Genomic DNA, 15,085 nt, shown 5'->3' with positions numbered 1-15,085 from the left:
GGGCAAATGCTGGGGAAGGGATATTGCTTGATGTAGGGGGCATACTTATAAGGACGATCGACAGAGAAGAGAAACATCTGTCAGGTGCCAGGACTGAGACCAGGAGGGGTACGGCAGTGAGGCGCAGGCACCCCCCAGGCACCCCCCAATTGTGCTTTGATAACAATTGATTGATTGTGTCTGCTCTTCTGTCTCTTGCCTATTACAAGTTAAAACATGAATAGTTAAAATATTTCAAGTGTTCACACATTTCAATAGCTGTTAAGGGTTCACCTTTTTTTATTTGTCTGTTCCATTCAGCACTTCCAGTCGGTGCCTCAGATGATAGACTACTTCACGAGGACGCCGCTGCTCCTGATCGACGGCAAGGATCGGGATTTGCGATATCAGTGCTTGTTGAAGCATTCTGCCGGAGGAGCTTAGAAGCAACGGAAAACCACAGAACACTGCTTGCTGTAAAGGAATCTGCAAAGTCAATTAATCCTAGGTTTAGAGCACCCTTTTCCTTTATATCAATAAAAAATGTCCTACAAGTCAAAACCCAGAGTTAAGAATACTTCTATGGAGCATTTCAAACAGTCCTGTACTCCGCTCACCATTAAGTTCCGTTTGTAGACGCAGAACAGGATGCATTGCGGTTTCCCGACAGTCGCCGTTGTTTTTTGGGACTTTGCAGCGGGCATTTTCGCCAGATATTATTCTACAGAGGCCAGTGTCAGAAGATAGCAAATTACATGTTTTATTGCTTGATACACTTGCATTTCTCCGTTGCTTTCCTGAGTGCACACACCAAAGTAAATGTACTATCCACTGAGCAACACCACTATGAAGAGAGCTGAACGGATACACCTGAGATACCTGGAACCAAAAGGCACATTTGGTCTTTTTTCAGAGAGATGGCCGCACATTCCTCATTTGAGGCAAGGGCTGCAGGAAGCAAATTGTACTTATCGGCAATTATAATACAAGCTATTGGAAATATTTGGCTTGCATTTTACCGCTTTGTATATTCACAAAAGTAGAACGAGTCCCTGCAGTTGATAATGTTGGTTAAATGAAAGAAAAGATGAGATTAAACTGCCAATTTCAAAGGGAGCCTTACTTTAGGCAAGGAACAAAATTCTGCTAATATAAAAGGGATTCAAAGACTAATGAAAGTAGGAGAGCACTTCTCCAGACCTCTCCAGGCATCTGTGTGCTTGTACGAGCTCTTCAGCTGCGGCAAAATGTCCTCGGCCAGCACTGTAAAGTGCTTCTGTCCAAGGACTGCGCTTTGTAAAGCATTTAAATGAAAGGTGTGGACAGAAAGAAGCATTTTTGCTCCTAAGAAGAGTGGTAGGTGAAGGGGTAATGTTAGCAATGACCCACAGGCTTTCTCTATCAATGTTACTGTTCCCCCGGAATATGTATTTAACTCCCTTAGTACTTATATGTTGGTAACAAATAATCATTCAGAACTGAAGCTAAGAGGGTCTAGACAACATGTGGGCCAAACAGCACCTTCGCCTCCAAAAATATATTCATACAAATGTTGTTAATGTGGGATTGCAGATGTGTCCTGGACATTTTGTGCAGCGATTATCTTTTTGAAAAATAGTGAATAATTGCTGAGGCTGAAAAGCAGAGTGTTGTAAGCTCCATAAATGCTGTCTCTGATTTGTGGTTCACATTGTGGATCCACTCATGAGTTAACCTTCCATCCTAATCCGTGTGATGTGGACTGTTTCTGACTTCTGAGGATCCGGCCGTGTGACCCTCTGCCTAATTTGCGTAAACTAATGTTCACCTACTGCACGCGCAGTTCTGATGGGCCTTGTGCATCTAGCAGGTGTTGTAATATTCTAATGGCCATATATAGCTAGAGCGAGTCACTTTCTATTGTGGATTTACTAAATGTTTTGCAAGGATTTGCTGCAGATGTAATGCTTGAGTTATGAGGTATGTACAGTATGCTATGCAGTGATAAGTTCTAAATTGAAATATTCTAAATTGCACCGTTATACTTATTCTGGTGTTGTGTGGTGATGTGAATGGGATGGCTAGATATGCAGCGAGAGGATAAGGGTCTGGTGTTATATTGAGTGTCATGTTGTGTTATGGTTGGTGGTGTGCTGCAGATATACGGCTGAAGGAGGGTTTGGGTTGGCAGCCTGGCCTTCTGGGTGCCTAAGGAGATTAATACAAATATTCAATATGAAAAACTGAAGTAGGATTTAGGAATGCCACAGATTGCAGGGAAAAATACATCCACGTTCAGGAAGGAAAAGAATTATATGATTTTATGTTTTGCAAGTATCTTACTATTGCATCTGTTTCTTTCAAAAGTTATATATTAGACCTATTTGGAGAGGAATGTTTAGTGAGTAATCCAGAAGTATATAGAAGTAATCTTAAAATGTTATTTGGGTGCTCTGATTTTCATTTTAGCTTCTGCATTAAACATCATTCTGCCACACACTACCACCACCAATCCTTGTGAAACACGCATAGCCCTGGTGTATATTGATACAGTGCACTGATTTAGCACCTCAAAATATTAAAGAAAGCGCCATGTAGTGGACAAAATTGTATACTTTGAAATCGGGAAACCTTGCATCAATCCTGGATTTCACTTGACCATATTGTGTGATCCTAGCCTTTTTTTTTATAGTGCCTCCTTTTCCCCTAATCTTTCATCATCACTTTAGAGCACCTTTATATCAGTTCAGGGAGTGTGCTGAACAAAAACAAAACACTGTCATGCTGCTATCCATTAATAGCAGCAATCTAGGCCACATATAGGGGATAAAATACACCTGACTTTCCTCTTGGTTTACTAATAGCATTGTCGTTAGGGCAGTCGCTGTGGGGCATGAAGGATTTATAAGTTTGTGATTAGAATCACATCTAACAATTGTCACTCAATGCAAGGGTATTATCAATTTACTAAATGCGTTGCAATGGCCACAATTTTAAAGTTACACTGTTTTGAATTATGAAGAGTCTTTATCATATAAGAACTGGACTCGCTTCGCCTGCTTCTCTAGTCTGAACCCCTAAAGGCCAGCTTTGCTTGTGAACATAAGGCAGGAGACAGGAACCAACCAGATGCATAAACAAAGCGTGGTTTGATACGTCACACTTTAAAACCATTTGTTATGCGTTGTTTGTAAAGTGCTGAAGAACTTCAGGCTGGTCCAGCATCCAGAAACAAAACTGGCCCCCACCAATATGAAAACAAGCCTCCATTCTGCCAACCCACTGGTAAAATGCCTGATCCCCAGTACATCCAGTGCGAGCCTGTCAGTGTGGGGCTGGTGAAGGCTATGCAAAATGCATAAGGCTTCAGCTTCAGTATGGGATTACAAATATTTTTCATGTTATTAACCATTCCGAAAGCATATGTAGAAATACTTCTGCAATCCCTGGCAGGAGGATGTGCTTGGCTGGTTGGCCAATGAATCAGTATCAGCAAACCCAGTGGGAATGTCTGAGTACACATTAATGTGTAACAGCAATTTGAGAGTTTCATTCTCACTTTGGGAGTGGGCCTCCAATTGACAGTATTATTATTAGCAGAAATAGTGAAATTTATAGAGCTCCACCTACCCCAAAGTAGTTAATGAGCTAAACACGAACGCATGACTAAAGCACCAAGGCAACAAAAATACTGGTGAGAAAAGAGCCAGTGGCTGAGTGAATGTAGCAGGTGGAGAAAAGCCGTTAGAACTTAACAGAGGTGGAAACTGGAACCACAAATGAACAAGGGTGGATTTAGATTGAGAGGATTGCAGGAGGAAGAGACAGTTTCAGTTTTAAAAAAATGTCCCTCGGCCTCTGGTCACCTGACAACCCTTTTACTGACCTTGGCAACCGGATCTACTGAAAAGGCTTGTCAGTTACCAGAGGAAGGGTTGTGTGTGATAGAACTTTATATCTCCCTGACCTCCACACAAGCAAATTGTCTCTGAGCACGATGACTTGAGGCCTTAACTTATAGAGAGGTATGCTGGTACCACATCTAGTTTCTAAGCCATATTACTCAACTCTTGACTCCTGTTTATAGAGATGATAACCAGCATCTCCGATGGGATAGGGGCACCCTAAATATGACTGCAAGTCAGGAGCGGCACGTGCTGATAAGAGCGTGGGGCTAGGTTTGGGGGGGGGATTAGACAGATGACCATGAGGGAAATGTAAATTTAAAAAAATTCTCTCGTCCCGGCCCCAGCACCCCACTGCTTTTACCTGCACAGGCCGCAGCTGCTGCAAGCCCAGCTTTTCCAAGGGAATATCCCACAGTTGGTAACAGAAATCTCAAGTGTACATTCCATTAGTTTACCAAAAGACAAAACACAGTGGTCATGTGGCTAGGCTCCTGCAGATTCCCAGAGGCGAGAACCACATGCCTTAAAGCCATAGTAGCGCAGAACAAGTTAGGGAAGGAGATGAGAGCATGAATGTCAACAATAAATGCAGGTGAAACAAGTGTGCGGCTCAATGCGTAGGAAGCAAATATTGATATGGCAAGCAGTTGCCCATATACACTGATGGAGATAAATAAGGAATTGGCAAGGACACCTACCCACACAGGAAGAGGCATGTCTGCATTTGAAGTATTAATCAGACACATTCCTGGATTCACAATTGTACCGGTATAGAAGATGTTTCTGGTCAACCCACTAGGTAATACAGTGCCAACAGGATGAGAATGGTAGACAGCCAGGACATAAAAGTAATATTTGTATAAGTTTGTAGAATGAATGCAGGCATAAAGACCGAAAGGCATAGCTGTTATGTGATTTTCTATACTTATTGGTCGATGAGGCACAAAAATATTACTTTGAGGAGAGAATGCTATGCAACGTTACTGACAGCGTGCTAATAATCTTCAGAGCTTTACCACACCTCTGAATATATAAATATGAAAATTTACATCAACCCTCTGCCGAAACTACAGATGATCCTCTCCAGTCATAATCAAATATTGCTTATTTCAGGTTAGATTTTCTTTCTCATTTAACAATCCAAAATGCTTCCACCTTGGATAATCCAAAGTCTTCCATTGCTACTAGATGCCAAATTGTAAAATGTAAATTATTGTGAGAGAACGAAAAAGAAAATGTTAAAATGTTTATTTCTGTTGGTAATTCTGCTGGGTTAATAATTTACCCATAAAACATAAAGATCAAAATAAAATGAATGCATTAAAAGAAACATGTACTTCGCAACGAAGATTTAAAACTACTTGTGTAACAACCTCAAAGTTCAGATGTTTTCACTGTGAGGACATTTCAGATTACTGTTAGTGGCTGTTTAAGTCAAGCCTAGCGTTGCAGCGCATGCGCTCCTCGCTTTGCGAGGCATTCAGTATTTAGTATGGTGTGGAAGCTCTGTGGAAGCTCCACCCACTCTCCGTCCATCTTTTTCATTGGCTTTTTGTAGAGATATTTAGTGCTGATGTCATGGGATGGTCACCTAGCTACGAGTAGAATGTAAACGAAGAGAGGTTCCAAGGATGGGCAGTTACTGAAGGGAAGATTGAGATGTTGAGGCTGTCTTTTGCTGGGATGCTGAACTGTGAATAAACCTACTTAAATTACAATAAACCTTGGAAGGCTCTTCTTTTCATGGCGACGAGGATGGGACATGAAGAACGTATGGTGTTTTCAAGATGACATTTTGATTGCAGGTGGAGATCATTCTGATCATGATAGACTATTTGAAGAGGTGATGAGAAGACTTGAAAAACACAATTTAACTATAAAGAAAGAAAAATGTCAGTTGAGAAAGAGTGTAGTTGATTATTTGGGGCACGAAATAGGTACAGAGGGCATAAAACCAAAAAAAAGTATTGTTAAGGCAGTGACTTTAGCACCAGAACCCCAAAATAAGGATGAATTAAGGTCGTTTTTAGGTCTTGCAGAATATTGTTCAAAATATGTAAATAATTTTGCGGAAACTGTTGAGGCCTTCAGAGAAATTATGAAGAAAGGTGTCCCATTTGAATGGTCAGAGTAATGCAAAACAAGTTTCGAACTTATAAAAAGGAAAATTTCTGAAGCACCCACATTAGGACGGTTCGAAGTTGGTGGGAGAACGCTTCTAACCACAGATGCTAGTGGTGTTGGCATTGGGGCGGTGTTATCACAAGTGATTAGAGGGAAGAAAAAATTATTGGGTTTGCAAGTAGGAGACTGCAAGGTGCAGAGAGGTCATATTCAGTAATAGAGAAGCATTAGCGTGTTGTTGGGGTATGTGTCATTTCAAGTTTTATTTATGGGGTCTCCTGTTCAAAGTGCGAACTGACCACAAGCCCTTACTGTACATCTTTAAAGGGGGGAAAGGATTGGAAGGAAGTGTAACACCAAGGATCTCTAGATGGTTACTATCTGTCATGGAATTTAATTATGAAGTTGAATATGTCAAGGGAGAGAAAAATGTGATTGCGGATTGTTTATCGAGAATGCCTTTGGAGGAAGATTCTGATGAAGTATGTGGTGATATAAATGGTGATATCTGTGGTAATGTAGGGGTGTGTGCTTTGTTGTCTGAAGATTGGGAGAAAGCTATGAAGAGTGATTCAGTGTTGGAAAAAGTGAAGTCAAGAATTGTTCAGGGCTGGTATTTGGATGATTGCAAGGATTCTGATTTGATAGAATTTTTTAAAATTAAAGAAGAATTGAGTCTTTGTGGTGATAACATTATGAGAAGATGGCAGATCATACCTCCGAAGGAGGTAAGGAAACAGATTTTGGAAATAATTCATGAGGGTCATCCAGGTCAAGGGATGTCTAAACGAAGAATTAGAGAATCATTCTGGTGGCCGGGGATTGATAGTGAAGTTGAGGCCTTGGTGAAAGATTGTCAATTTTGCTTGAATAGTGATAAATCAAAGATTGTACGTCAACCTCCTCTAGAATGTACTAAGTTTCCGTCAAAACCTTGGGAGAAATTATCCATGGATTTCATTGGGCCGATTAATAAGTTAGGAATGAGGGATAGGTTTATCTTGGTCCTGGTTGATTATCATTCCAAGTGGTTTGTAATACAAACCATGGGGGAAATTAGTACCGGTAATGTCATAAGTTCCTTGAAAAGGTTTTTCTGGAGGAAGGATTACCAGGCAGTATTGTGACTGATAATGGGGTGCAGTTCGTATCAAGAGAGATGGTAGATTATTTAAGTAAGTTGGGGATTGTACATTAGAGAGTGGCTCTCTTCAGACCACAAGCAAATGGTCTAGTGGAGAGAACTAATCGAATTATTATGGAAAACATACAATTGTCACTTGCTAATGGATTGTCGTGGAGAGAAGAATTGAGAAAAATGGTGTGGATGCACAGAATTACTCCACATTCTAGTACAGGAGTAGCTCCTTTTGTGTCACTCAAAGGAAGGGAGCCTGGGAAGAAAGAGTGTCCTGTATGGCTGTGTAAGAAGGAGAAGATATGGGTTGATCATGAGGAAATGTTGAAAAAGGTGCAAGGAAATCAAGAAAGAATGAAAGGGATATATGATTTTAGAAAAGGTGTAAAACGAGTGTGTGTTCAAAGAGGAGATTGGGTCGTAGTGCGGAAAAACGAGTGGGTTCGTAAAGGTGAAAGCAAGGACCTTGGGCCTTTTCAAGTCAGAGGTGTGAGATCCAATGTTGTCGATTTGGAAGATGGCACAACTTGGAGTTTGGGAAATGTGTGTAAAGTGCGTCAACCATAAAAATGTCAAAAAATATAGTCAAGATGGTGGTCAGTCACGCAATGTTGACTATAAATGTATTTGGAATATGATAATATGAATTTAAGTAGTTTTAAAGTTAAATAGTTTTAGGCATGAAATTAGAGATGTATTTGTGTGTAAGCTTGGATAGAATTTAGTTTGACTAAATATTGTATATAGTTCTTATATAGTACTTTGTTTTTTCACCCATCTTATCAATACATGTTTTTATATTATTATTTGTTGTAAAAAAAGGAGATATGTAGAGATATTTAGTGCTGATGTCATGGTATGGTCACCTAGCTACGAGTAGAATGTAAACGAAGAGAGGTTCCAAGGATGGGCAGTTACTGAAGGGAAGATTGAGATGTTGAGGCTGTCTTTTGCTGGGATGCTGAACTGTGAATAAACCTACTTAAATTACAAGAAACCTTGGAAGGCTCTTCTTTTCACTTTTGTCTTAAATGCTGCCTTCCGATTGGTTTGAGGCTTGTTAGTCCCTCCCCATAACAGCCATGTCGTCATTTGTATCCTTCCATGGTTACTGGCTTCCTTTACTTCCAACAAAATTTTCTTACCCTGCCTCCCGCAGTCCATGACTTCTCACCCCCCTACCCCCGCATTCCTGTTCATGCCTTCTTTCCCACCTGCTCTTCCATTTCCAATGCAATAGGTCTCGCGTAAATGCGAGTCCTATTGCATTGCCAATGCTTGTTTTTTATTGTGATCTTGTTTTATCTCAGATTAAACATTACTCCCAAGTATTTTGTTTTGTGTGGGGGTGTGGGGTTGACAGTATATTGTACGCCAGAACTTAAAGCTGAGATAAACTGATATAAACTAATATTTTACATTTTATTTTTGCATTAACTATACCTTGTGAGATGTTGGTCCATGTATGTCCCAGTTCTCCTGGTCTCTAACAGAATTTCTTTAGCTTACATACAGTAAAACTACTACCTATTTTAAAAAAAATGTTCTTTACTTGATATTGTTTATTATTTCCAAATGATGATGTTTAAAGCACATGTCCTTGTTTTTCAGTTTGTTAAATTTATTACATTTAATAACATGGACTATGTTTTATTGTTGTTTTCTGTTGTTGAATATTTTTTAACTATATAACATCGAAAATTATCATCGTTTTCATATTTTACCAACTATAATGAAGTGTGAGCTCGAGTCATCAGTGTACGTTATTTCAGTTTGTTCTACTCAAGTTAACAGTGTCTGTGTGTAGAAATAAGCAACAAGTACTCATGCCTGGTTCTCAGTAAAGGAATATCTGATGTTACCATACTTCTGTTTGCCATGCATGCCCTTTAGAAAGCATTTAATACAAAGTGTTCATCTTTCACATTCTTGACCTTTATCACACATTTTCAGTGGTCATTGGTTACAACTGATTCATGTTAATTGTGTTTTAAATTAACAAAACCACTGAAATTTACCAGTTATAGTTATCGAAAGTAACTATAACTTATGCCCCAAAGTAACTACAACTCGCTGGATACTGACAAAGCCAAAGGTTAAAGTGGAATTATACATATATTTTGTATTATAAAACAATAGTTATAACATTTAAAGAATTGTATTTACCAGTTATGAGTAATCAACATAAGTTTAACTTGCCCTGCTATAGATTTCAGATGTCATCAGTGATTTAATATATGTGTGATAAGCAGCTCATAACCAAAGATGCTCATAGTAGTGTGATTGAGCTGCCTTAGGCCTAGCACAAAGGAGTGTAAGACATATATTGCACAAACGACCAATAATTGACACACGACTCAAAAGGAGAGCCACATCATTTTTATAAAATTAAGACTTGTTTGTGTTTTATTTAAAGACCAAGATCTTTGCAATACGGTAAGTACGTTTTTAAATAAAAATAGTTTTCAATTAAAAAAATTGACACAGCACAATTTCTAAACAGTTCAATGTTATCCTATGGAAGAAAACAATAATGCAGTTATACAGGTAAGAACACAACTTACAGTTCCAGTCATCAGGATGAAAGGTCAGCAAGGGCCAAGGGTCAGGAGAGTACCAAAGCTGCACCACCAGTGACACAGGGGCGGCCAGGTGCAGAGGTCAAAATTGGAGCTTGGTTCAAATGCGCTTCAATGGAGACTGGGGGATATGTTATGTTAAAAAAAGATATTGAGTGCTGTTAGACTTGGCATCTTTTGGCGTGTTTCCCCTGAGTTTTTGCTTTCTGACCTCCTGGTTATGACTCTGTTTTTGCTGGCTTAGTGTCTCTGCGCACTTTCTCACTGCTGATCAGTGTTAAAGTGCAAGTGCTCCTGTTGTAAACTGTGTTATGGATTGGTGTTTCCATGATTGGCATATTTGATTTACTTGTCAGTTCCAAGTAAAGTGCACTAAGTGTTTCAGGGCCAGTAAATCAAATGCTGTTAGTGGTCTGCAGCACTGGATTGTGCCACCAATGCAAACAGCCTGTAAATGTAACTCAGGCCTGCCATTGCAGAGCCTGGGTGCAGTCTGGGACTGTCATGTCGACTTGGCAAGTGTACCCACTTGCCAGGCCCTAACCTTCCCTTTTCTTACATGTCAGTCACCCCTAAGGTAGGCCCAAGGTACCCCTGTGTGCTGGGTGCAGTGTATGTGAAAGGCAGGACATGCCCTGGTGTGTGTGGCATGCCCTGATAGTGAATTAGTGCCAATTTCGTTTTTCACTATTGCAAGGCTGCCTGTTCCCATAGGAGAGAATGTGGAGTTTGTTTATAATCTCTCATAAACATAACTGGCCCTAGGAACTAGGTAGACAAATAAAGATCAGCATGCCTGAACTCAGAATCTAAAGATTTTCGGCAAGGTGATTTTTACATTCTGTGTTTGAAAATACCACTTTTAGAAAGTTAGTATTTTCTTGCACAGCCATCCAGTAGGCCTCTGCTGTGGTTGTGGATTGACTGTCTGGCTTTTGGATGACAGGGGCTTGGGAGGAGCAGTGGCCTCTAGATAGTCTAAGTGGGTCAGAAAAGGACTGAATAGACCTGGGCTGCATTTAGAGTAGGGGGAGGAGATATCCTTTCACCTGAATGGGCCTGGTCTGCCTCTGGCAATGCCCGCTCCGCCTCCTTCCAGGAAGCCACACCAGAGAGGGCGGAACTGGTTCTGGCTGGGCACAGACACTCTCTGCCTGAGAGGACAAAGGATTTTGGGCTATTAAAAGTGGAACCCAAACCCCTGAACATTAGAATAAGCCTGGGCAGTGAACTTCGCTCCTTTAATGGAGTTTGCCGAGTTTTCTGCACTCCGCGGAGCTCGTGGACTGCAGAAAACTCCGCTTCGCGATGTGCAGCGGAGTTTTTTCCCCGCTCGTGATCGCTAACGGTAAGTTCGCGATCGCGAACGATAGGTTCGCGAGCGCGAGCTGGTCGCTCGGTTAGAATTTCTACCCGAGCAGCAGGAATACCAGCACAAACTGTAGTTCGCACTGCACTCTGCCACTCGCGAAACTTCGCAGAGTTTTTAGGTAACTTTGCGGAGTTCTGCATAGCAAAACTCCGCGAACTAAGCCCAGGCCTGCTTTAGAACTCATTTGGACCAAGAAGACTTCCAAGAAGAAGAGCTGGAGAAGCTGTGAGGAGGACCTACTACTTTGCTGTGTGCTTTGCTGTGTTGGCCTGCTGTGTCTGCTTCTGTCTTGGGCAGTGAGAGGACTGGACTGAACTTTCTACAACTTCTTTATTTGAGTATTACCAAGGGCTTGAGGTAGAGCTTGCCCCCTGTTCAAGAAGTCTCAGGAACAGCAAAGTCTTCAAGTTCTTAGCCACGTAGCCGCTGCTCGCACCATGACCCGTGGGCACAGCACTCTGCACCCCCTCGCTTCACAATGCCGCCTTGGTATTCCCAACGCCGGCGCTTCACACCGTCATTGACACCGCTGCTTGCACCGTGGTTCGAGGGCACCGCTCGTAAAGTTACATGACACACCATCCTCCCTCATCCCACACCGCAGCCTTGGTGTACCGACACCGGTGCCATCGACTCCAGTTTGTCAGCCGACGACAGTGCTTCAGCAACGACAAGGCTGCTGCTTGCACCGTGACATACCAGCAACGCGATCAGCACCACATCACTTTGCACTGCGACGCTGATCTCACCAGCGATGCCATCTGACATGCCATCGAGAGGCTGTTTGCACCACGACCTGAGGACATCGCACGCCGCACCGCTGCACTTCGCAACGCAGCACCCGATGCCCGCCGATGCCAGCGCTCCTGACTTCAACCGCGGGGAGTTCGAGCTACAACACCTGTAACTTTGAGGACCCGATGACTCCTGCACCAACCTCCGGAACCAACGTCTGCAGACGCTTTGCTTTCGGAAGCTCAATGAGAGGTCGCCGATGCCCTGCATTTCTTAAGGTACTGTTTTTCAAGGTTTTTTTGATAACTGAAGATTTCTAAGTACTGTATTGTGGACTATTATCATTTTTGGTTTTGTCTTGAGTATATAAAATATAAAAATATTGGATGTTTTTCTAAACTGGTGTGGTGTCCTTTTGCAGTGCTTACACTGTATTACTGTTGGTTATGTGCAAATGCTTTGCACGCTGCCTCTAAGATAAGCCTAACTGCTCGTCCCATGCTACCAAGGGGGTGAGCAGGGGTTATTTTAGGAGTGTAACTACCTTAACCTGACTAGAAGGAAGGGTCCCTACTTGGACAAAGGTGCAAACCCTTGCCAACTAGAGACCCCCATTTCTAACATTGGTTGTCAGCGGTGAGGATAGGACCTGTGTTTGCACTTGACTTACAGTGATTGGTGTGCACTACTACCATATCACAGACCATAAGGTGCCACATACTGTTTCTTTTGGTCTATTTTTGTGAGCCGATCATTTTGGAACTTTAACTTCCTACTGCTTCATGCCTGACAAAGCAGCATCATTACTTGCATCCATGGGGGTGGCCTTTGATGAGGACAGGTTGAAAGCCTACAGCGTCAATGAGTTGAAGGCTATTTGTAAAAACCTAAAGGTCCAAGTCAGAGGCGTCACCAGGAAGGAGGAGCTTTAAGAGGTGCTGATGGCCTGGGATGCAGCCAGCGTCAGCAGATCTTAGTGAGGGGGCAGAGGAGCCCACTCCTAGGGAAGATGTGCTGTTGGGAGGGGGGTTCCTCCAGGCCAGGTAGCAGTGGCTTGTCCACAAAGGAGCTGGAGGACAGAAGGGAAGCTAGGAGACATGAGATAGAGCTTGAGAGGCTCAAGATGAAGTCGCAAAGGATGGTATTAGACCATGAGCGTGGGCTCAAGGAGCTGGAAGTGAGGATGACATCCAGCACGGATGGTGTCCGCAACTCTTCAGTGCAGTCAGAGAGGACTGTGCACATCCCCAAGAATGTAGGGAAAGAGTACAAGAAGTGGGATGACATACAGAGGTGGTTTCAAGGGTACGAGTCATCCATTCACATGGAATGGGGTCCCTTAAAGGAATTGGGGGGGCAGGGTTATGGCCTTTCTTTCCAGAGGAAGCAAGGGACACCGTGATAACTGTGGGTAAGGGGCAGAACCTCACCTACGCTGACATGAAGGATGCTCTCCTCACTGGGTATGGACTCACTCCTGAAAAGTACAGGGATCAGTTTAGGTCCAGTAAAAAGTCTGATGCCAACACTTGGTTGAAATGTGCAGATTCGTTCTGCAGGTCACTGGATGGCTGGGTGAAGGGCAGTAATGTAACAGATTTTCAGGGGCTCTACACAATTTAATTGCATGGGAGCACTTGTATAGTCTATGTTTTGCATATCTGTGCCAGCACTTGGTTGATAGTAAGCTAACTGATCCCAGGAAGCTTGCTTTGGAGACAGACCACTGGGTGAGTACCCGGGTCCACAAGAAAGCGTTTGGGGGAGACTCAGACAAAGGTGGGCAGAGTCCCCAGCAGAAAAGTGGGGGGGACAAGGGTAAAGGACTGGAGTTCTCTAAAGGGCCTCGAACTAATACCCAGGGTAAAGGTTCCCATCCGACAGGAGATAAGAAACAAAGGATCTCTTCAGGAAAGCCTGCTGAGACCAGCCCCCGCAAGTGTTTTGCATGTGACCAGGAGGGTCACTTGAAGGGGGACTCTAAGTGTCCCAATAGGGCACAGCCACCCACTAGTGGGCAAACCAAGGTGTTGGTGAGTGAAGCCCTTGTGTAGGAGGGATGCCCACAGGAGGGTGGGGATCCCACAGAAATTACCCTCGTCTCACTAGGGGACAGTTGGATGTACCAAGGAAACCAAGTGCCCATAACACAAAGAAATACAGGACCTGGGTGACAATCAATGGGAAAAGGGTAGAGGCTCTCAGGGATACTGGGTCCAGTGTGACCTCAGTCTGGTGTCACCTGGTCTCTGAAGAGCAGGTAGTCCCAGGGGCATTCCACCAAGTAGTTGCTGTGGACAACTCAGAGTGCCAGTTTATGGTGGCATAGGTTCCGTCTGAATGGGGGAGGTCTCTGGTCCCTTGAGGGTGGTTGTGAGCCCTACCATGCCTGCAGATTGTGTGCTCGGTAATGACCTGGAGCAGTCCATATAGAAGGATGTTGAGCTCAGTTCTTACTTGGAGATGCTTGGGTTGCCAGAGTGGGCATACATGTCCACTCGGTCAATGGCGGCCAGAAAGGGTGATCAGAAGGACCTGGAGCCTGAAACAGTGGCCCAGATCCCTGCCAAGAGAAAGGGCACAGGGTGTGGGAAACCGGCCCCTGAAGTTCCCATGGACCGGGAAGAGGCTGACCTTGAGGGGGACGCCCCGGTGCCTACAGGGAAACAGGTAGCTGAACTGGGGGACATCTCTGAGCTGACCCATAGGTAGCAAGAAGGGGGTCTCACCAGGGAAGAAGTATGCAGGGAGCAGAAAGAGTGCCCTTCTCTGGAGGGTCTGCGGTGGCAGGCTGCAGACCAGGCAGCTGGTGATCAGTCTTGATCACATTGGATCTACTGGGAGAATGGTCTCCTGTATATTGAGCGTAAGGTTGCTGAGCCTGGGTCAGCCTGTGTGCTGGTGGTACCCCAGACCTTCAGGACCTTCCTACTGGGTCTGGCTCATGACATGGCTTAAGAAGGACATTTGGGGCGGGACAAGACCTTTGACAGGCTTGTCACCCACTTCTTCTGGCCCCAAATGCGAAGGCAGTCCGATGGACATTGTAGGTCTTGCCAAACCTGCCAGACAAGTGGTAGGAGAGGGAGGAAGGTCAAAGCTCCTGTCCAACCTTTTCCAGTTGTTGGAACACCCTTTAAAAGGGTAGGGATGGACATTGTGGGGCCACTGGATCCCAAGACAGCCATGGGCAACAGGTACAACCTGGTCTTGGTGGACCATGCCACCCGGTACCCGGAGGCAATCCCTCTCAGGACAGTGATGCGACCCG

At 43.6% G+C, this 15,085-nt stretch overlaps 1 protein-coding gene across 7 annotated transcripts in view; it reads left to right on the top strand.

Annotated features, from left to right (window-relative positions):
• The window catches only part of LCP2 (lymphocyte cytosolic protein 2), a 581,277-nt gene extending 575,689 nt beyond the window's left edge, over window positions 1–5,588 (top strand). For all 7 annotated transcript variants that reach the window (XM_085617865.1, XM_085617869.1, XM_085617864.1 and 4 more), the window contains one exon: window positions 301–5,588. In XM_085617865.1, coding sequence (XP_085473991.1) covers window positions 301–423 — 123 coding nt within the window. In that variant the 3' untranslated portion in view covers window positions 424–5,588. The remainder of the gene's footprint in view (window positions 1–300) is intronic.
• Window positions 5,589–15,085: the final 9,497 nt, after the last annotated feature.

Source organism: Triturus cristatus, chromosome 7 (assembly GCF_964204655.1).
Source record: "Triturus cristatus chromosome 7, aTriCri1.1, whole genome shotgun sequence".
Classification (NCBI taxonomy): Eukaryota; Metazoa; Chordata; class Amphibia; order Caudata; family Salamandridae; genus Triturus; species Triturus cristatus.
This window is presented reverse-complemented; position numbering and strand designations above follow the sequence as displayed.